This window comes from Erythrolamprus reginae, chromosome 4, assembly GCF_031021105.1.
Source record: "Erythrolamprus reginae isolate rEryReg1 chromosome 4, rEryReg1.hap1, whole genome shotgun sequence".
NCBI lineage: Eukaryota > Metazoa > Chordata > Lepidosauria > Squamata > Dipsadidae > Erythrolamprus > Erythrolamprus reginae.
Window position 1 is genome coordinate 29,099,979 of NC_091953.1, and position 24,171 is coordinate 29,124,149.

The window sequence follows — 24,171 nt, forward strand, 5'->3', positions numbered from 1 at the left end:
ATTTGAGACTTGACAGATTGAATTGAAGGCATAGTAAGGCTACTGTGGTGCCTGGATTAGCATGTTCACTCGCATACAAAGTTTATTTTCATGATATAAAGTTTCTGAAAGAATTTGATTTTTTTTTCTTGTTCTGCACAGCTAATAACTCTGGTGTGAATAAACGACAGATCACAGACCTTGTGGATCAAAGCATTCAAATCAATGCTCATTGTTTCGTGGTCACAGCAGATAATCGCTACATTCTTATCTGTGGTTTCTGGGACAAGAGCTTTCGAGTTTATTCAACAGAAACAGGTGGAATTTTCACATGGAATTTTATTCATTTTCCTATATCGTTCACAAAATGTCAAAATAGGGAAATATTTTTAAATTGAATAAAGTAATATAGAAAATACTTTTTTCATGTCAGAGAAGGAATTGAAATAAAGATTAGTAACTGTTACAAACCCCAAAGGCTAATTTAAAAACAATGTTTGAAATCTGTTTCAAATTTTGGAGACTTTTGCCCTCAGCTATCATCTTAGTCCAGGGTAAGGAAAGTCAGCTCTTCTATGACATGTGGACTTCAACTCCCAGAATTCCTGAGCCAATCATGCTAGCTTAGGAATTCTTGGAGTTGAAGTCCACATGTCATAGAAGAGCCGACTTTGCCTACCCCTGATCTAGTCTAAGTATAAATTTGTAATTGCATTTTAGGCACCTCAGATATACAGTGTTCCCTCGATTTTCGCGGGGGATGCGTTCCGAGACCGCCCGCAAAAGTCGAATTTCCGCGAAGTAGAGATGCGGAAGTAAATACACCATTTTTGGCTATGGACAGTATCACAAGCCTTCCCTTAACACTTTAAACCCCTAAATTACCATTTCCCATTCCCTTAACAACAATTTACTCACCATTATTATTGGTACTCACCATTGAATAAGACACTTAATGATCCTGATATTTATAAACATAATTATTTATTAAGAATAATTATTTTATTTATTTATTTGCAAAAATTATTAGTTTGGCAATGATGTATGACGTCATCGGGCGGGGAAAAACGTGGTATAGAAAAAAACCACGAAGTATTTTTTAATTAATATTTTTTTAAAAACCGTGGTATAGGCTATTCGCGAAGTTCGAACCCGCGAAAATCAAGGGAACACTGTATTGCAATATCTTTTGAGAGAATACTCATTTAGGATGTTCCGGTGAGAGTGAAGTTTAATGTTTCCCCCCTTTAGGATAGGGATAAATCTGTTAGTTACCAATAGCAGATTTCTTTGCTACTTAAATCCGCCGCTAAATTATATAAAGTTTCAAGGGATTTTAAACTATTCAGAATCCGAGTGGAAGCAGCTAAAATGAAAACGCTCGGGTTTACAATCCAGCAGCTGCCTTGGATGTGATGGTTTTATGACAGGAGGAGATCAAGAGGGTAAAAATTGTAACACACAATCATACAACAAATACTTTGCATAGAGAAGGTCACAGGTTCTGTTCCTAGCATTTTCAGTGAAGAATGATCACTTGTGGGTGAAAGGCAAGATATCTGTTTGAGACTCTGGAGAGCCATTACCATTCAAGAGTGTACAGTTTTCTATGTTCCTCTGATGAACAACAAGTCAATGTTATATCACCTTGACACCTGGGAATGTAGAAACCTCTTCTGCCTTTAGGATGCAGAGTGAGAACTCTGGCGGGAACAGCTTTTTTTTTTTTTACAAGTATACATGTTAAATCTGCAGAGTGTTTAGTGCAAATTACCTGGCATCTCATGGCCGAAATGCCATCTCATATGTCAAAAAATAGTAACAACACATCTGAATGGAGATTAGAGCCAGTGAAAGGAAATGTTATGTTTATGTCCAGTCTAATACTTGATACAGCCTGCATACAACATGCTCATACTGAATACCTTATTGCCTGCTGTCTGAAGACAATCGCAATGCCTGTTTTGTAGTCCATTGCTGAAAATTGTCTTTTATTTGTCCTTTGTCTTTAAATTTCTTTGGTAGCTTCAATTTGTATTCATCATGCACTGCAGCACAGGGGGGGGAAGGGAATAAAATCAGTCAAGCAACTTCTCTTTGTTGTAGGCAAACTAACACAGATCGTATTTGGCCATTGGGATGTAGTCACTTGCCTTGCCAGATCAGAGTCTTATATAGGTGGGGACTGCTACATTGTCTCTGGCTCCCGGGATGCTACTTTGCTGTTATGGTATTGGAGTGGCCGGCATCATATCATTGGTGACAATCCGAACAGCAGTAAGTTATTACCATTTATCTATTTATGTCTGTACAGAATTGTATAACCATCGTCCCCATCTTCTCCCTCATGGGCCCCCAATTGGGTCACAATTCAAAGTGTTGGTAATGACCTTTAAAGCCCTACATGGCATTGGGCCAGAATACATCCGGAACCACCTTCTACCGCACGAATCCCAGCGGCCGATAAGGTCCCACTGAGTTGGCCTTCTCCAGGTCCCATCGACCAAAGAATGTCGTTTGTCGGGCCCCAGGGGAAGAGCTTTCTCTGTGGTGCCCCCGGCCCTCTGGAATCAACTTCCCCCAGAGATTAGAACGGCCCCCACCCTCCTTGTCTTTCGCAAATTATTCAAGACCCACCTTTGTCACCAGGCATGGGGGAGTTAGGATATTTATTTATTTATTTATTTATTTATTTATTTATTTATTTATTTATTTATTTATTTGATTTGATTTGATTTGATTTGATTTGATTTGATTTGATTTGATTTGATTTGATTTGATTTGATTTGATTTGATTTGATTTGATTTTTATGCCGCCCTTCTCCTTAGACTCAGGGCAGCTTACAACATGTTAGCAATAGCACTTTTTAACAGAGCCAGTGTATTGCCCCCACAATCTGGGTCCTCATTTTACCCACCTTGGAAGGATGGAAGGCTGAGTCAACCTTGAGCCGGTGATGACATTTGAACCGCTGACCTTCAGATCTATAGTCAGGTTCAGTGGCCTGCAGTACAGTGCTCTACCTGCTGCACCACCACCACCTCCTTCCCCTAGGCCATTACAAGTTATGTATGGTATGTTTGTGTGTATGTTTGGTTTTTATAATAAGGGTTTTTAGTTGTTTTATTAAATTGGATTGTTATATGTTGTTAGCTGCCCCGAGTCTGCGGAGAGGGGCGGCATACAAATCCAATAAATAATAAAATAAAATTCCACTTTTTCTCCAGGAAAGCCTTTGGAGGCCTGTCATCATTTATGGGTTTCATAATTTACTGAAAAATGGTTAATTTTTTCCCCAAAGTTAGAGAGAGAAATATTGTCAGAACATCAACAATTCTTTTACTGGAGTTTATTTTATAAGGAAAATGAAAACCAGAGATATAGGGTAGGTTAAATCCAATTAGCTAACATCCTTAAAATGAATTTCTAGGAAGATGTGGATGATATTTTTCAGAAAAGGATTAGGTTCACAAAAGCTGTCATCTGGCGATGTAGATAAGATATTTTATATTACAGAACATAAGGAGATAAGGAACTCAAGAGAAAGATGTCAAGTTATGGTAATTATGTGGGCTAGGTGTTTGACTTTCTAATGATCCTTTAAGCTGAAAGATAGTTAATTATCAATTTCAGCTTCAGTGCATCCAATTATCAAAAGGAACTTCAGTTGTTTCAGAAAATCATATAGAGCAAGAGCCAGTCTTTTATTTTTTTTCATCAACACCACTAATAATACATCTGATATGTTATGTTCATATGCATATACACATACATTCACTTCAGCACCCTCTGGTGTTACTTATTAATAAAGTGACTAAGTAAGCTGAAAAGCATTAGTGATGTGGCCTTCACTAGTTCTCATACCTAAATTTATTTATTTGTTTTTTTTTGTTTTTTTGTTTATTGGACTTCTATGGTGCCCCTCTCCATGGACTCGTGGGGCGGCTCACAACATATCAATTACAAAACAGTATACAATAATACAACTAAATCCAATTAATATAAATACAGTGATACCTTGTCTTACAAACCCCTCGTCATACAAACTTTTCGAGATACAAACCTGGGGTTTAAGATTTGTTTGCCTCTTCAAGCTATTTTTACCTTACAAACCCAAGCCGCTGCCACTGGGATGCCCCACCTCCGGACTTCTGTTGCCAGCGAAGCACCCGTTTTTGAGATGCTGGGATTCCCCTGAGGCTCCCCTCCATGATAAACACCACCTCTGGACTTCCGTGTTTTTGCGATGCTGCAGGGGAATCCCAGCAGCACAAAAATGGGCACTTTGCTGGCAACGGAAGTCCGGAGGTGGGGTTTCCCAGCGAGGGGAGCCTCAGCGAAATCGTCCGGAGGTGGGGTTTCAAGGATTTCCGTGTTTTTGCGATGCTATAATTTCGCTGAGGCTCCCCTCGCTGGGAAACCCCACCTCCGGACTTCCGTTGCCAGCAAAGCACTGTTTTTGCGCTGCTGGGATTTCCCTGCAGCATCACAAAAACACGGAAGTCTGGAGGTGGGGTTTCCCATGGAGGGGAGCCTCAGGGGAATCCCAGCAACGCTAAAATGGGTGCTTCTGCTGGCAAACAGGGTGATTTTGGGCTTGCACGCATTAATCACTTTTCCATTGATTCCATTGATTTTCCATCTTACAAACTTTTCACCTTACAAATCTCGTCCCGGAACCAATTAAGTGCGTAAGACACGGTATCACTGTAGTTAATTTAAAACATTATAAAAAGCTAAACATTAAAAATCATTCTTACAAGTACAAACCATAAGCATACTGGACATTCAGTGGCCAGAGGCTGGGATCTAATGACCCCAAGCCTGGCAGCATAAATAAGTTTTCAGGTTCTTACGAAAGGCAAAGAGAGTGGGGGCAGTACGAATCTGTGGGGGGAGCTGATTCCAGAGGGCCAGGGCCCCTACCGAGAAGGCTCTTCAACTAGGCCCCGCCAAGCGACATTTTCTAGTTGATGGGACCTGGAGAAGGCCAACTCTGTGGGACCTAACCGGACGCTGTGATTCATGCGGCAGAAGGCGGTCCTGTAAGTAATCTGGTCCAATGCCACGTAGGGCTTTCAATGCCATGTAGGGCTTTATAGGTCATAACCAATGCTTTGAATTGTGTCCAGAAACCAATTGGCAGCCAATGCAGTCTGTGGAGTGCTGAAGAAATGTGGACATACCTTGGGAAGCCCATGACTGCTCGCATGGCTGCATTCTGCACAATTTGTAGTTTCCGAACACTTTTCAGAGGTATGTATACATATATAAGTGCTTTAATATACTCCTAATAACCATCTAATATTGTCTCATATCATATTCGTACACCGATTTACTAAAATTCTAATTTATTTTTAATGTTTCAAAATGTAGGGTAGAAAAAGGATTATTTTTAAAGTGATTGTTAACAAATTAAAAATTCAGAATAAATGACTGCATCCAAAGGGAGCTGCAGTTACACATGGCTCCCAATCAGGATTTTCTGTTAGCCACTACACTACTTAAAAATCTCTTAGAAATTAAGCTCTATAGACCAGATGATGTCAAACTGGCAGCCCATGGGCCAGATGCGTCACATGCAGGCCACGCCCCCCCAGCTCCACAAAGTGTGACGATATGTCACATGACGTGATCGAGTTTGACACCTGTGCTCTAGACTATGAAATCTGATGTTCATATTTTTCTCCATTCTGCCTTAATCTTTTCAATTAGTATACAGACTGCAGCCTTTACATTGTTCAAACAGAAAACATGTTTCATTCATCTTTAACTTGCTTTTTTAATCCTGCCTTGGTTATTCATAGGTTTACATTGTTTCCTCTCTAACACAGTTTATAAAAACTGGATACTTGCTATTTGTTTTGTTTTATTTTTCATTTGTATATCAAGTTGCTTATGTTCTTTTTTTTCTAATTAGACTGGGTGGCAAATATGAGGGTGGGAGGGAAGTAGGAAGGAAGGAAGGAAGGAAGGAAGGAAGTCTACGGAGAGGGGCGGCATACAAATCTAATAAATAAATTAATAATAATAATAATAATAATAATAATAATAATAATAATCGAAGGAAGGAAGGAAGGAAGGAAGGAAGGAAGGAAGGAAGGAAGGAAGGTTGTTTTTCCTGAAATGGATACAAATCCAGAAACTAATTCAGAAGTGATAAAAATTAATTTGTGCACCTTAATTGGAACCAGCTCGCTGGGTGGGGGTGGGGGAGGCAAATGGAGCTAGCAGCTAGTGTTAAGACATGATTGAATTTTTTGTCATGTAGGTATAGTGTTCTTGGCTGTTTATCCTCCTGAGTCTATCTGTGCAATATATTGCATTCAGCCTTTGACTGGTTCCTTTAAAACAATCAATGCTATTCCTGTCGTGTCCCCCGGGCCTGAAATTTCATTGATCTTGGGACTTGACATTTCTCATTATATAGCAGCAAGTTGCCAGAGGTGTGAGCTGCTTTTTCTGGCCATGTTTGCATTGAGCACTGTATGAACACATTGCATCAACTAGCCCAAACCTCAGTTTGTGGACCAATTATAGTAAATACCCCTTAAAGGCACTAAAGTACATTTTGTCTCACTTGACACATTTTACATATACTTAAAGAGAATGTTCAGTATCCATTACATGAGTTTGATAAACTGTACGCTAAAACATACTAAATGTCTGTATAAAGAATAGCAGGGAGAAAGTATCACTGCTTTTATGAATAATAATGAAGGCATTTTTACTAATTTGTATGTAAATATTTCAGATTTAAAAGACTTCCTAAATTAATTAAGAGGTAATTAATTTTAAAACATTTATAATTAACCATTTAAAGGATTAATATGTACATATTAGTATGTGTATATATTATTTCTTTAAATGGTTAATTATAAAACCTTATAGAGAAGAGCTGGGTTTTGAATATGGACTGTGAATATAAAATCCTTTATTTTTAAAATTGTGTTGGCCAAAAAGAGGTACTGTTTGTTTAGATGTCAGGGTTTTTTTCAGTAACCATGCAGAATTGTATTTTCCAAAATCTAGAGCAGGGGTATCAAACTGGCGGCCCGCAGGTTGGATACGTCAGGTGCAGGCCACTCTCACTCCAGCTCCATCAATGGGAGAAACCTTGCAAAATGTCACATGATGGCAACATGATGCCATGAGTTTGGCACCCATGATCTAGAGATATCTAGTGGAAAAAAGATTGCAGTTAAGCTATTAACATCTTCATTTGTTATCAAGATTCTCATCAACTTTTACATAGATCTATCCACTACAGTGGTACCTCGAGATACGAGTTTAATTCGTTCCGGACCTGGGCTCTTAAGTCGAGCAGCTCTTATCTCGAACGACTTTTCCCCATAGGAATTAATGTAAATAATTTTAATTGGTTCCAGCCCTCAAAAAACTCACAAAGTTAGTCTAAATTATGCAGAAAGACATGTTTTTAATGAAGAAATGTACATGTACATATAAATGAATAATGAAGTTTCTTTCACTTAACTTGTAAACTTTCTTAAACTTTTAAATTTACATATGTTCAACTTCTCTGCCACCCAATCCTGTAGGACAGAGGTCCCCAACCCTTTTTGCACCAGGGACCGGCTTTAAGCGATCAAGAGAGGAATGGGTGAATGAATGGACGGAGGGTGGGAAGGAAGGAAAGAGGGAAGGGACAGGAACAGAGGAAGGAAGCAAGGAAACTTATGAAAGGGGAGAGTAAGAGAGGAATGAGTGAAGGGAGGGAGGGAGGGAAGAAGGTGGGAAGGAGAAAGAAAAGAAGAAATAGAGGAAGGGAAGGTAAAAGAGAGAAAGAAAAAGAGCAAGAAAGAAAGAAAGAAAGAAAGAAAGAAAGAAAGGGGGAAGGGACAGGAACAGAGGAAGGAAGCAAGGAAACTTATGAAAGGGGAGAGTAAGAGAGGAATGAGTGAAGGGAGGGAGGGAAGAAGGTGGGAAGGAGAAAGAAAAGAAGAAATAGAGGAAGGGAAGGTAAAAGAGAGAAAGAAAAAGAGCAAGAAAGAAAGCTGCAAGCACCCCCCCGAGCCCCCCAGGCCGGCTGCAACCTTTTAAAACACGTGCGCCGCTTCGCAGCCGTCTCCTGAAGCCGAACGCGGAAGTTAGCGTTTGGCTTCAGGAGACAGCTCCTTGGCGCTTGTATCTCGAATTTGGGCTTGTAAGTAGAACAAAAATATCTCTCCCCTCCCAGCTCTTATCTCGAGTTGCTCTTAAGTAGAGCAGCTCTTATGTCGGGGTTCCACTGTATTTGGTGTCTGCAGGTTGTACTTCTTGTTTCTACCTATAGATATAAATATCGGGGCAATTTGACAAATTTGACATCACATGGTTATATCCAGTCTCTCCTTAGAGCTTGTACAAAATATATGATTTTAATCTTCACCCAATAATATGGGGAAGAACTATTGCTGTGCACATAGACATGTGAGCCTATAGCTTCTAGTAAAGCACAGGGATTTAAGAAACATTATAAAGATGTTAAGGGATTAACAGAACCCAAGCAGGTATAAACTTGGTTGACACAATGGTTTATAGCAGTAAAAGACTTCATGCTTATAACCAGAAATAAAAAAGTATTCCCAACACTCCATGGTAGTTATTATCTCAAAATAATCCTTCCAGGTTATGTATGCCTCCTGGTTGACATGAGCAACAGGATGTTGTCTTTAGATTTTAGTTAGACTTTAATAGAGGTTGAACTTGCATAAAATAGTATGAGCATGCTTGAGATAAAATTGGGTTTTGTTTGCCCTTTGTGTATTTGTAAAGCCAAAAGAAAGAAGAAAAATGTAATAGCTCTCAGTTAAAATAGAATAGAATAGAATAGAATAGAATAGAATTTTTATTGGCCAAGTGTGATTGGACACACAAGGAATTTGTCTTGGTGCATAGGCTCTCAGCGTACATAAAATAAAATATACATTTGTCAAGAAGCATGTGATACAACACTTAATGATTGTCATAGGGGTCAAATAAGCAATGAAGAAGCAATATTAATAAAAATCTTAGGATATAAGCAACAAGTTACAGTCATACAGTCAACATGGGAGGAAATGGGTGATAGGAATGATGAGAAAAACCAGTAGAATAGAAATGCAGATTTAGTAGAAAGTCTGACAGTGTTGAGGGAATTATTTGTTTAGTAGAGTGATGGCGTTCGGAAAAAAACAGTTCTTGTGTCTAGTTGTCTTGGTGTGCAGGGCTCTGTAGCGATGTTTTGAGGGTAGGAGTTGAAACAATTTGTGTCCAGGATGTGAGGGGTCAGTAAATATTTTCCCCGCCCTCTTTTTGACTCGTGCAGTATACAGGTCCTCAATGGAAGGCAGGTTGGCAGCAATTGTTTTTTGTGCAGTTCTGATAGTATGATATTATGTAAATAGATGCAGATGATGCAGGCTAAATTATGAATGAAAAATCTAAAAATGACATCAGAAAGTAAGATCTAATGTCGTGTAGACTGTTTTGGGTGCATATGAAACTAATTTATTATTTGCATGATATTCTCCAATGAATGATGATAATGAAAGGTTTGTACAGAGCGTCGGTGGCACAGTGATTAGAGTGCAGTACTGCAAGCTACTTCTGCTAATCACCTGCTGCCAGCAGTTTGGCAGATTGAATCTCAATAATTATTATTATTATTATTATTATTATTATTATTATTAATTAGATTTGTATGCTGCCCTTCTCCGAAGACTCGGGGCGGCTCACAACAATAATAAAAACAATGTTACAGTGGAACAAATCTAATATTAAAAGAGAAAAACATATAAAACCCCATCATTTAAAACCAAACAACACATACATACCAAACATAAAATATAAAAGCCTGGGGGAGGTGTCTCAGTTCCCCCATGCCTGGCCATATAGGTGGGTCTTAAGTAATTTATGAAAGGCAAGGAGGGTGGGGACAGTTCTAATCTCTGGGGGGAGTTGATTCCAGAGGGCCGGGGCCGCCACAGAGAAGGCTCTTCCCCTGAGGTCCGCCAAATGACATTATTTAGTCGACGGGACCCGGAGAAGGCCAACTCTGTGGGACCTTATCGGTCGCTGGGATTCGTGCAGTAGCAGGCGGTTCTGGAGGTACTCTGGTCCAATGGTTGACTCAGCCTTCCATCCTTACAAGGGTAGTAAAATGAGAATCCAGATTGTTGGGGGCAATATGCTTACTCTCTGTAAACCACTTAGAGAGGGCTGTAAAGCACGGTGAAGCGGTATATAAAACTAAAATGCTATGTTACTGTTAATGAAAGAATCAGGAATCAGAAATCCCTAGAATCTTGGAGATGGTCAGTATAATAAGAGGAAAAACTGATAAGAAATAAAGTATGTAACAGTCTACATAAAACCTGGATTGGGTGAATTATTTTGTACAACAAAGGTACAAACAAGATGACAGAATTCAGAAAAAGTGATTAGTTTCCAGAATTATTGAGAATGTAGATGATTATGAAAAATTAATAGACTATGCCTTTTAAGATACTTTGTCCACTATTTAGGATACAGTTGTCAACTTAAGTGGCAATGTGAAGTCTATCAATGCTCTTTTGTTGCCTCCATTAGTATCTTTGTTGTAGGGAAAAAAGTGACTAATGCAAAATAACATTTCTAGTTAGCGACTCTTTGGAATTTGATATTCAGGATCTTTTATCGATGCTTATTTTGCAATATGCAATATTCTTACTCTTCTTCAGGTAGAAAAAACATTCTGCCAAAAAGTAGGTGTTTTGATCTCTTCCACTTTTTGAATTATTAACTATTAGCTATAATTAACCATTATTAATTATTGCACTCAAGATAGTGTATGACACTACCAACAAAGGAAAATAGCGATGTTTATAATTCACATGAAATATTAATTTGTAAGGAAATATGAATCCCTAGGACTAAGTGGTTAGACAATTGACATTTCTCTTTTACACAAGAGCCTCTGTTCTATTAATTGAATATTATGTCTTTTTTGAGAAACAAAAGCTACCATCTTATTTATTGCTACATCTATTACTACACCGAGATAGCACATTCTTGAACATTTTACAATTTTGCCCTAAAGTATTCAACTACACAGATAAAGAACTGCAATGTTGGGGAAATTACCGTGAGTTCAAACTGACAGTGTTTCAATTCACCGGTCAAGCTTCAGCCCCATATCCTTAGTATCTTAGCCTTTAATCTTTCACGGCATCTATCACTAGTGCCATTAGGGTGAGATAATTTTGTTAGATTTTGAATGATTGTTACAGTCCCTAATATTCTTTCTTTTTTAACCGAAAAATGTGGTACGTGAAAGCATTTAGCAGGTTTGCGGTAATAATATGCTGATTAAACTGTTATTTTGTTTCATTTGTTGCAAAGACTGAAGTGATATTTACTGTTACCACCAAGCTTCAGTTAATTCTAACTACTGTATATTACAGTGAGGTTATGACTAAAAAAAATCTGCTTTCAGGGACAATATCAAATAAAAAACAATAGTACAGATTCACATTAATTATATTTTAACCTGAAGTTGAGTATATTAATTAAGCTTGATACTTCAGAATTATATGTAATGTAGATTATTTATTTATTCATTCATTCATTCATTCATTTATTTATTTATTTATTTATTAGATTTGTATGCCGCCCCTTTCCGTAGACTTGGGGCGGCTCACAACACAATAAAACAGTTCATGACAAATCTAATAATTTACAATTTAAAATATTTTAAAAACCCATTATTTAAGCAAACATACATACAAGCATACCATACATAAATTAAATTGAATAGGTCCGAGGGAGATGTATCAGTTCCCCCATGCCTGACGACAAAGGTGGGTTTTAAGGAGTTTATGAAAGGGTAGGGGCAGTTCTAATCTCTGGGGGGAGCTGGTTCCAGAGAGTCGGGGCCGCCACAGAGAAGGCTCTTCCCCTGGGGCCTGCCAACCGACATTGTTTAGTTGACGGGACCCGGAGAAGGCCCACTCTGTGGGACCTAACCGGTCGCTGGGATTCGTGCAGCAGAAGGCGGTCTCGGAGATATTCTGGTCCAATGCCATGAAGGGCTTTATAGGTCATAACCAACACTTTGAATTGTGACCAGAAATTGATCGGCAACCAATGCAGACTGCGTAGTGTTGGTGTAACATGGTTCCTTTCTCCCTTCTTCACTTTCTTATAAACTCTCATGAAAAACTCTTGAGGTTTTTCCAGAGCTAGGTCAGGTAATTCACATTTGAGAACAGCAATTTCAAAATGAGAATATTGTAAAATAAGTTCAAGCCCTCTGCCAGCTACAGTTTAGCATCCTCGAGAAATTTAGCCAAACCCCTTCGCCTCCTGATACATGTCATTTAGAGTACTTTGTGCTGTAAAAGTTGCCGACTTTTCATTGGGTAGAATGTACCATATTTTTAAAACTGCTGGCATATATTGCAACAGGCACTTATGGAAAGATACAAAAATCATTTAGACAATTAAACAATTTGTTTATATAGTTTGTATTTGATACCTTCGCCTCCTACATTCCTTTAGTATGGGCAAATTTACAAAATATTAAGTATAAATAAATAACCTATTGATATCTAAACATCCCACCCAGAAACACAGAAAGATATATCACCCAGTTCTTCCCAGCTCTTTCTCTGTTTACTTTTCATAATATAATGCACCTGTTACTGATGTAAACATCTTTCAAGGCAGAGGAATTACCTCTAATATTATTCAGCTTTTCTATTTCAATCCAAACATGTATATCCCAAATTTTATAGGTAGTCTCTCCTCCCCAAACAGATGTCTCCCAGATGCATTGCGCTGATGGCTGGCTATTTCCTACCCAGCATATGCACTGAAATCTAAATAATTGGGGTTGTTCAGCACTTAATTAATTTTTTTGAAATAAATACATTTCAAAATGTAAATGTATAGACATATACCTGTCTGTAGAAAGCAACAGTACAAATCCAAGAAAAAAAATACAACTGCTTCCAAGAGAAATAGTATATTTTAATAGTATACATATTATTTATATAGAAACATAGAAACATAGAAGTCTGACGGCAGAAAAAGACCTCCTGGTCCATCTAGTCTGCCCTTATACTATTTTCTGTATTTTATCTTAGGATGGATATGTGTTTATCCCAGGCATGTTTAAATTCAGTTACTGTGGATTTATCTACCACGTCTGCTGGAAGTTTGTTCCAAGGATCTACTACTCTTTCAGTAAAATAATATTTTCTCATGTTGCTTTTGATCTTTCCCCCAACTAACTTCAGATTGTGTCCCCTTGTTCTTGTGTTCACTTTCCTATTAAAAACACTTCCGTCCTGGACCTTATTTAACCCTTTAACATATTTAAATGTTTCGATCATGTCCCCCCTTTTCCTTCTGTCCTCCAGACTATACAGATTGAGTTCATTAAGTCTTTCCTGATACGTTTTATGCTTAAGACCTTCCACCATTCTTGTAGCCCGTCTTTGGACCCGTTCAATTTTGTCAATATCTTTTTGTAGGTGAGGTCTCCAGAACTGAACACAGTATTCCAAATGTGGTCTCACCAGCATTCTAATATATATAAATATATATATATTTATATATACTATTATATTTTAATACTATAGTATATTTTTTACACTAAAACTCTTTTACTTGTTTTATTTTTATTTATTTATTAAATTTTATGCCATCCCTTTTAACTGTAAGGTGAGCAGTTTTAAATTGTTATACCATCTTAATTTTTTGTTAATCACTCAGAGTATTTTATGAGTTGGAAGACTAAAAAGTTAAAATTATAACGATCAAATCCAAAGCATTATACCGCCTAATTAAAATATTTTGTTCAAATGAAACAAGAGCAAGGGTTATAGTCTAAACCCAATCAAATCACATAAATATACATGCAATTATTATGACTAATATAGACATAATGTCTATATCAGTGTGTCATGAAGGAATATGACATATGAATTAAGAAATCCCTAATACTACAGTGGTAACCATTTTATTAGAGATATTCTAAAACAGAACTCCCACAAAATAATAGTAGAAAAGCTCTCAAATTAAAGTTCAGGCTAGTTCCTGAAATCCAGCAGGTTCGTACAGGTTCTGGAGAACTGGTAGCGGAAATGTTGAGTAGTTCAGAGAACTGGTAGCAGAAATTTTGAGTAGTTTGCATAACTGGCAAATACCACCTCTGGCTGCCCCTGGAGTGGGGTGGGAATGAAGATTTTGCAATATCCTTCCCCTGCCACACCCACCAAGCCACATCATGTCCACCAAACCATGCCCACAGAACCAGTAGTAAAAAATAATGGATTTCACCACTGAGCTAATTTAACATATATATGGTTCTTTTTTTTCCTTTTTAGGTGACTATCCTGCTCCCAGAGCTGTTCTAACTGGTCATGATCATGAAGTTGTCTGCGTATCAGTATGTGCTGAGCTGGGACTTGTTATAAGTGGTGCTAAAGGTCAGTTGCTAACGATTAATTTTAGTTTAAAACTTCATGCCTCAAAATAATCATTACCATCAATAATTTGTAGAAAGTCCTCATTTAGCATTTGCAATTAGAACTAGCAACTTGGTGGTTAAGCTCAAGGAAAAACCACATGACTGAAACTGCGTTTATGATTTTACTTCAGCTTTATGTTGCTTTATAAAACAGGTGTCAAACTTGCAGAGTCACATTGCCATCATTTATTTATTTATTTTATTTATTTATTAGATTTGTATGCCGCCCCTCTCCGTAGACTCGGGGCGGCTCACAACAGCAACAGAACAATTCATAACAAATCTAATAATTTAAAAACATTTTAAAAAACCCGTTATTAATCAGACATACATATAAACATACCATACATAAATTGTATAGGCCCGGGGGAGATCATGTGATGTATCATGTGATGTATTGTGACATTTTTCCCTTTCATGGAGCTAGGATGGGCATGGCCTGCTCATGACACATCCAGCCCGTGGGCCTCTAGTTTGACACCACTGCTTTACAGCATTAAAAGGATGCAATCCCATATAGCCAGCTGAGCCCAAACAGCAAGGGGTATGTGTATGCAGAGATGGGCTGCTAAGGTGGAACAGTGACGTACGCTCACCCCCGTGGCTCTGAGTGCTGGTGGAGTCCAGGGCAATTCTGCTACTACACCTGGCAGGTAGCAAAATTGCACGTGGCCATGCAGGAGTGCCAAAGGGTGCAGGTGCAGTAGCGGAATTACGCTGGACTCCGGCAGCACTCACAGCCAAGGGGGTGAGCACTACTTTTAGCTGCAACAACTAAGGTTCCATCTTAGCAGCCCACCTCAAAATGTGATTCATGAGGAAGCCAGGTTAAAATATATATATTATAGCCTTTTTCCTCCACTCCCCCGCCCTTTGGAATGCTCACTCACGCTCTGGAATAATAAGAAAGGAATTGATACTTGGATGTACATTGATTGGAGAGTAAGGGACAATAAGAGAGTAAGCAGGTACACTAAGGAAATTATGCCTTGTTAGAAAGGAATGTGCAAGTGACAGCTTACTCTATGACAGCATGCCATAAACCACTTAAGAGACAAACTAAAACTTTTAGTATGAGATTGATAATCAATTTCAGGCAGCAGCCACAAGCTAGGGGGAAGCATCTAATCAATTAATTAAAGCCACAGCTAAGTTGTTAACTTGTGGTTAACACTTTTTTAGGGACACCGCTGTGGAGAAAAGCATCTCAGTATGAGACGCTTAAGCAATCTCTGGGAAGGCAATAGAGAAATGGATAAGGCACAGGACAACACGTAATAACTGACTATAATGGCAAACACATGGTGATAGAAAGGCCCTGTAAAGATTTGTAAACATTAGTCTCAGTTACTTTTTCATCACGGCATAACTGAAAGGTTGCTGTTGCTCAATGAGGACGAAATGATAAAGAAATCAAGTAGCTCACACCACCAGGATGCCTCTGGTAGAAGAACCAGCATAAACATTGCTACCAAAATTCAGACCTACAAATAATTTTATTAATAATATAATAATATTGCCAAATTTGTTGGGTGGAACACAATCCATTGGTTTGAAATTATTTTTTAAAACTTGAAGTTTCCGGAATATACTGCCTATACCAGTGATGGCGAAGCTTTTTCCCCTCGGGTGCCGAAAGTGTGTGTGTGTGTGTGTGTGCTATCACACATGTGCGAATGCCCACAGCCATAATTTAATGCCTAGGAAGGGCAAAAACAGCCTCCTCACTCCCGCAGATGCCCCCTGAAGGCCGGAAATGGCCCATTTCCTAACTTCTGGTGGGCCTCATAGGCCCATTTTTCACCCTTCCCAAGCTCCAGAAGCTTCTCCCACACACACACATACGAGGCCCCCTAGTCTAGGGCAGTGTTTCCCAACCTTGGCAACTTGAAGATATCTGGACTTCAACTCCCAGAATCCCCCAGCCAGCATTTGCTGGCTGGGGAATTCTGGGAGTTGAAGTCCAAATATCACCGGCCTATACTTAATATTACAGATTTCAATCTTTCTGACATACTGTACAACTTTCCTGCCACAAATTCTACACTTCCAGCCTATCTTCTCGAACTCTTCCTTTGTGACCACTTCATTTGCCCTTCTCCATTTTCAGTAGTAGGACTGGCTTCTTTTTTGACTTACCATTTTTCATCCTTACTATAATTTTTTGCTATTATTCTGCAGCTCTGAGTTTATTAAACTCCTTTTTTTTTTTGAAATCAAAAGGCATGCTGGTCTGTTTCCTCCAACATCTCCCTTACTTCCACTTCCTGAACTTTGATAAGATTGCCTTCAGGAATTCAATTCCTATGGATCCTAGTGGTTCTATTGAAGTCTAGGTTAACATAGAAACATAGAAGTCTGACAGCAGAAAAAGACCTCATGGTCCATCTAGTCTGCCCTTATACTATTTCCTGTGTTTTATCTTAGGATGGATATATGTTTATCCCAGGCATGTTTAAATTCAGTTACTGTGGATTTATCTACCACGTCTGCTGGAAGTTTGTTCCAAGGATCTACTACTCTTTCAGTAAAATAATATTTTCTCATGTTGCTTTTGATCTTTCCCCCAACTAACTTCAGATTGTGTCCCCTTGTTCTTGTGTTCACTTTCCTATTAAAAACACTTCCCTCCTGGACCTTATTTAACCCTTTAACATATTTAAATGTTTCAATCATGTCCCCCCTTTTCCTTCTGTCCTCCAGACTATACAGATTGAGTTCATTAAGTCTTTCCTGATATGTTTTATGCTTAAGACCTTCCACCATTCTTGTAGCCCGTCTTTGGATCAGTTCAATTTTGTCAATATCTTTTTGTAGGTGAGGTCTCCAGAACTGAACACAGTATTCCAAATGTGGTCTCACCAGCACTCTATATAGCGGGATCATAATCTCCCTCTTCCTGCTTGTTATATCTCTAGGTTGAACAAAAGGGGCTCTGAAACAAAAATAGATATTGAAGATCTTTGACCTCTTGGAGATAATGCTAGAAATTTAGAGGCCCTTTTCATTGCCATATAGATATAACAGTGCTTCAAAGAAGCTCTCTTTAATTTTTTCTTCTTCACTTTTTTGACCTGATTAGATGCTGTACTTGAAGTACATTGTCTTCTAATGAGTATTGTGGCTTATATTGCCTTTATTTTTTTGATTTTTTAATTTATTGATGTCGTCAGGATCAAGTGTTCAAATTTTACAACAAGTAAAACAAATTCACAATAACATCTAAAAATAATAAATAGCCTATGCAACATTGCAATAAAGCAAGTGCCCCAAGCAACCTGGTTTCCAGTGTTTCCAGCATGGAGTCCAATTAAGTCTTGACGTTTCCCTTTAAAAACACTGTCTTGACAGACTTATTGGAATGGAATTAGATGTGCCAGCCCTACCAGGCAGCCCAGATTTGAACATGAAAGTTACAAATACTAATTAAGGTTGCAGTAACAAACCTCACCACTCCCTATCCTCGAGAAAACTAAAGAAGGTCAAGTTTTAGTCATTTTCTCAAATTCTGTTTCCACTTTTAGTTCAGATTTCTCTTATCTGAACATTCTCTTGGCTACAACTTTTCTTTTTCCTTCTCAATGTTATTTTCACAGTACATTAATCCATTTCCAGATAGTATATTGAACTGAAGCACTTATAATGCACCGGAGGGCTAAAATAAGTGTTAGAGTAAAGGAAAAGACCTCTTATTTCTAAATCCAACTAGTTCGCCTTCATCTAAGTAAGAGCTGTTTAAATAAAGTGCCTCTGCTGGTCTTTCAGCCAATTATAACTTACTTTTCATTTCACTCAGCTGGGAGAATTAGCCATGATAATTCTAAATTATATGGTTATAGAAGCCAACTATTACCACAATGGAACAGCAATCCACCACCAGTTTTATTTCGAACCTGACCTGCCCCTGTTCTGGCCTCCTGATGCTAATACCCCTACTAAGAATAGATATAAGCCTTTAAAGATTTCCTTGGGTATAGCAGGTGCCATGGAGATCGGATGATAGTGGAGTTTTTCTCCATTAGTAGCGCGATATTCTATCCCATCCTAATCCTTTCTTAATTCGTGTTGAAATTATTGGGATTTAAATAATAAGAAACCTTTCCCAAAAACCATAGTAGTATCTCTTACCCAATCCACTGTTAATCATTGACCAAAATTGTATGAATTTCTGGTAATATGCTGTTATTAATTTGTAATATACAGAAGGACCTTGTCTGGTACACACCATCACTGGAGATTTGCTGAGAGCGCTAGAAGGAACAGAAAATTGTTTGTATCCACGCCTAATATCTGTGTCTAGTGAAGGCCACTGCATCATCTATTATGAACGAGGAAGATTCAGCAATTTCAGCATTAATGGAAAACTTTTGGCCCAGATGGAAATTAATGATTCAACCAGGGTAATTTTTATTTTATATTTTAATAGAAGACATTAACATTAGTTCAGTCACCTGAAAAAAATTACACTGTTCCCTCGATTTTCGCGGGTTCGAACTTTGCGGAACGTCTATACCACGGTTTTTCAAAAATATTAATTAAAAAATACTTTGAGTTTTTTCCCCCTATACCACGGTTTTTCCCGCCCGATGACGTCATATGTCATTGCCAAACTTTTGTCTGCCTTTAAAAAACATTTTTTAAATAAACATGGTGAGTAATAATCTAAATGGTTGCTAAGGGAATGGGAAATTGTAAATTTAGGGGTTTAAAGTGTTAAGGGAAGGCTTGGGATACTGTTCATAGCCAAAAATAGTGTATTTACTTCCGCATCTCTACTTCGTGGAAATTCGACTTTCGCGGGCAGTCTCGGAACGCATCCCTGCGAAAATCGAGGGAACACTGTACATCTATAGGAAAAACCTTTCAGCTCCAACTATGCTAGACTTATTCTTAAAAAACTCTACCAAGACATTGCTTAATAAACGGTGTTCCTTAATCATCTGATCATGCTTAAAACCTTCAATAGCTAGACCTCTGTTGTCCTTTAATTTTGGAAACACAGAGTCATCAATATGGAGGGAGTTCGGGGTGCAAATAATGAAACTCATGCAAGTGATGACCCTTTTATATGAGTATCATAATGTTAACATAATGGCTTCTATGAAGGCATCTCGGCTATGTCATGAATATGAGCCCCTAAGGAAATTAAATGGATACATAACTCATAGTGGTATATACCACTGCAAAGGCTAAATTAATTTGTGTAAATTTCAACGCAAACCTTCACTTTTGCTTATAACAATAATATATTTTTTTAAAGGTTATTGCTCAGCATTCTGCACTTAAGGTTAGGCCATACTACTATAGGTAAAATGTGTTAAATAATGAAGATCCATTATGGTTGCTTCTGTATTTGGTTTTCTTGTAGGCTATCCTTCTGAGCAGTGATGGGCAGAATCTAGTTACAGGTGGTGATAATGGAGTAGTAGAAGTATGGCAAGCTTGTGACTTCAAACAACTCTACATTTATCCTGGCTGTGATGCTGGTATTAGAGCAATGGACCTATCCCATGATCAGAGGTAAGCTGAAATCTAAAAAAAAATAGCAGTAAGAAGTGATATGCATTTAATATTTTCCTTATCAATCCTTCTCTTAATTAAGCAATTAAGCTTAATTAATTAAGCAATAATTAAGCAAACCTCTTAATTAAGTCTGCGGAGTCTGCGGAGAGGGGCAGCATATAAATCCAATAAATCTAATCTAATCTAAATACATAGCACAACTGGATTGTGTGAGTCTTAAAACATGAGTCAGTAACATTTACCAATCCAAAGCACATGTATCCACAAAAAGATAATTTCAAAATTTAGATAACATCTTATAAATTTAAATATTCTTGTGAAAAATCTCACGAGATTTTATGAACTTGTAAATTTGATATTTTAAAGAAGTTTGCTATTTTAGGAGAGGTACCATATTTTTATCCCCCAAAAGAAGGTAAAAACTGGAGTGCATCTTATACACCGCATGTAGCCGCGCCCAGCCACCTCCACCCTTTGGCCTCTGCCTCCCAGCAATTTACCTCCTTGCAGCAAATAGTGCAGAGTCTGATTAGCACAAGCAACTCCCAACCCACATCCCATTGAGGCTGCAGGCAGGCCACGGGCGAAAGCTGAAAGTGAAACTACTTGCAAGGAGGCAAATTGCTGGGAGGTAAAGGTAGAGGCAGAATTTTATTTTCTTGTGTTAATCAGACTGCTAAAATTGGATGCAAGCAGGTAAGTCAAATAACTATAAATGTCTATAGAATGTTCAAATTATTAGACTTTTTTAAAGACTCCTTTATTATTGTTCTAGACAACTTTAAAAAGTGAAGACGCTTTTTAAAATAATTGCTTGATCTGAAGAGTTCTAATGTTATTGTATCTTCTCTTAAATAGCAGAGAATAGCCTAGTATTTTTGAATGACTACTGATCTTCAAACTAGCTAACCGTGGTTTACTATGAACAATAAATATCTCAGATATTTACCGGCCCAATCTCTGTTTCTCTTCCAGGACTCTAATTACTGGCATGGCGTCTGGCAGCATTGTAGCTTTTAATATAGATTTTAATCGTTGGCATTATGAGCATCAGAATAGATATTAAACCAGAGTGAAGAACTGAAAGCAAAGATTACACTGAGAGCACAAGTGCTACTGAAAGGTATCTCTGGTGGAAAAACGAAATCTGCATTGACCTCCGTTGTACATTCCATTACACCCAGCAATAGCTGTACATTGTAGTCAGCAACCATTTTATTTTGTGTGTTTTTTCACAACTGAACACCAGCTGCTGCAGAAGCGAGCTTGTATCATGTAAATTATAATGACTTAATAGATGTTTTGGTAATTATTTCATATACTTTTGTTTACTGAGAAAAGGTAGAAGAACACATCACAAGAGACTTTTGAATATTCTGAGGAACTTGTGTCTGGCTATTATATGGTTTGGGCCATGACCCTAGCATCCATTTCCCATTTCCTAGCCTCTTTTCAAGCTGATCAATTAAAAGGAGAAAAAAAAACCCTACGTTTGATACTTTGTACATCAGATGCACATCTTAACTTTAAAAGGGATACTTTTGTAAAAGTAAAGCCTTGTATAAAAAACAAAAACTGTTTCTTAATTTTATTGTGGAGTTACAACTTGCATGTACTTTAAGCCTGATGTCTTGAAACCACATCTACAAATTGAACTGAAAGCTGTCCAAGGCCCAGCTTGTATTTAAAGGGTGCAAGGTGCAATGGAGCCATTGCCACTGAAACACGGTCTGCATGTTTCAGTCTAAAGCCACCCCTTCTAAATGAAGTTTTGCTCATTACATGAAGCATTTGGATATGAAGCCATTGTTTGCCATAGTTATGCATTTAAAAAACAATAATTTTCCCTTAAAAATGAATAATGTGATAGACACACAGGAGCATGGTTAAGATGCTATGCTATAGCGCTTTTTGATTCCCACCAAAGCAAGATTGCTAGACTTCTAGATTCATCACATTTGGCATACTATACATTGCAGGGAGAGAACAACTAAGATTTTCTCTTAAATTCCTTGGAAATAAAGCTTGGTTAAAAGCAAACTTAGCTTCATTGGGATTATTCTTTTGAATATTTTTTAAACTCATGTGTTTAACACACAATTTACATTGAAGGTACTCATATTTGACAGTACTGTAATAATGACTATCAGAATAATTTTCTGCACATTCTCCAAATCATGTAACATACCGAGGGGTATATACACTTTACTTCATGTTTCTTCTTTGTATATTTGGTGACTGTATTGTCATAGATGTACATATTGTGTCGGTAGGGCTATGAGGCATGTAACAGGAATGTAATTTTTCTCAGACTTTACACTCACTCACAGTCATTTATTTAAAAAAAAAACACAAGATAATGGATTCTTTGTACTGGCACTTTGGCACCAGAAACATATTATTTATTGACGTGGTTCTTATTTGTTACTCACCTTGTATTAGTAAGTTTTAGCACTAAATACCTTCTTCATTGTTGTTTGTATTAATAAGATTCTGAAATCATGGGGAATCAATGTAATTATTAAGTTATTCATCATTGGTCTGTAAGCAATATCTTGAGTTTGTAGCTTAGAACTGGGAGAATACTGAACATCTGGAAGATAAGTTCATTTCATCTCAAGATCATGGTGAAATATTTTGGCTATATAAATTCCTTAAGCTATTGTAACCATGTTTTATTGCAAAAATGTAAAATATGCCAGATGTGCGTGAGTTGGAAATCAAAAAAGAAAAATAAAATATGCAAAGAATTCATGAATTGGTTCTTATTTTATCAAACCTTGACTCAAATGTTTTTTTATTTAAAATATATATTTAATAATGGTTTATAAATATTAGAAATTTAATTTACCATTGTAGTGCCTATTCATCCATATATTGGTTGGTTTACATGCACAACACGTCACAATCTTTTATGCTTTATGCTACATTTTCATAATTAATGGTATATTAGTAATTCTGGACAACAACAGGATAGGGAAAGCTCTTTTTCCATTTCTGCTTTTAAAAAAATCAGGGAGACATTGCCACTGCTAATCAGGGATTCAAATGGATAATTTATGACAATGTAAATAACCTGACCTAGATACAGGTTTCCTATGAAACTAACTTATAATTCAAACTCACACTTCTCATTTGGAAAGTATTTGGTGACAAGGCAATTTACTTTCAACAATTACTGAACTTCAATATTTCTATGTGAACAGGAATGTTAACACAGCGCTTTCATTCTTTTCCCTAGTTCACAGCAAAACCTATTATTCACGCCTTTCATATGGGAGAAGTATAGAGATAAAAATGGATATCACATACCAGCAGTTTTTGCCTTAGGATACCTTAAAATTTCTGCAATAGCAAAAAAAGCTTATTATATCACTACAATATTTCAATTTGTTGAAGGAACATGAATATTATCAAATTTTTAAACTTGGAAAATGGAATACTTACACAGCAGTTGACAATATACAGTGGGGGGGAAAGTATTTAGTCAGACACCAATTGTGCAAGTTCTCCCACTTAAAAAAGATGAGAGAGGCCTGTAATTGACATCATAGGTAGACCTCAACCATGAGAGACATCATGAGAAAACACATCCAGAAAATCACATTGTCTGATTTTTAACGAATTTATTTCAAAATTATGGTGGAAAATAAGTACTTGGTCAATAACAAAAGTTCATCTCAATACTTTGTTATATGTCCTTTGTTGGCAATGACAGAGGTCAAACATTTTCTGTAAGTCCTCACAAGGTTGACACACACTATTGCTGGTATGTTGGCCCATTCCTCCATGCAGCTCTCAAGAGCAGTGATGTTTTGGGGCTGTTGCTGGGCATCACAGACTTTCAACTCCCTCCAAAAGTTTTTTATAAGGTTGAGATGTGGAGACTGACTAGGCCACTCCAGGACCTTAAAATGCTTCTTACGAAGCCACTCCTTCGTTGCCCTGGCCGTGTATTTGGGATCATTGTCATGCTGAAAGATCCAGCCATGTTTCATCTTCAGTGCCCTTGCTGATGGAAGGTGGTTTGCACTCAAAATCTCACAAAACATGGCCCCATTTACTCTTTCATGTACATGGATCAGTCGTCCTGGTCCCTTTGCAGAGAAACTGCCCCAAAACATGATGTTGCCACCCCCGCACCCCCACCCCCATGCTTCACAATAAGTATGAT

The 24,171-nt window shown here is 37.6% G+C and overlaps 1 protein-coding gene across 6 annotated transcripts in view; it reads left to right on the forward strand.

Annotated features, from left to right (window-relative positions):
- NBEA (neurobeachin) overlaps positions 1-22,751 on the forward strand; it is a 428,967-nt gene extending 406,216 nt beyond the window's left edge. For all 6 annotated transcript variants that reach the window (XM_070749903.1, XM_070749906.1, XM_070749905.1 and 3 more), the window contains 6 exons: positions 142-297; positions 2,086-2,256; positions 14,332-14,433; positions 18,678-18,874; positions 19,843-19,994; positions 20,973-22,751. In XM_070749903.1, coding sequence (XP_070606004.1) covers positions 142-297; positions 2,086-2,256; positions 14,332-14,433; positions 18,678-18,874; positions 19,843-19,994; positions 20,973-21,063 — 869 coding nt within the window. In that variant the 3' untranslated portion in view covers positions 21,064-22,751. The remainder of the gene's footprint in view (positions 1-141; positions 298-2,085; positions 2,257-14,331; positions 14,434-18,677; positions 18,875-19,842; positions 19,995-20,972) is intronic.
- The last annotated feature ends 1,420 nt before the right edge of the window (positions 22,752-24,171 follow it).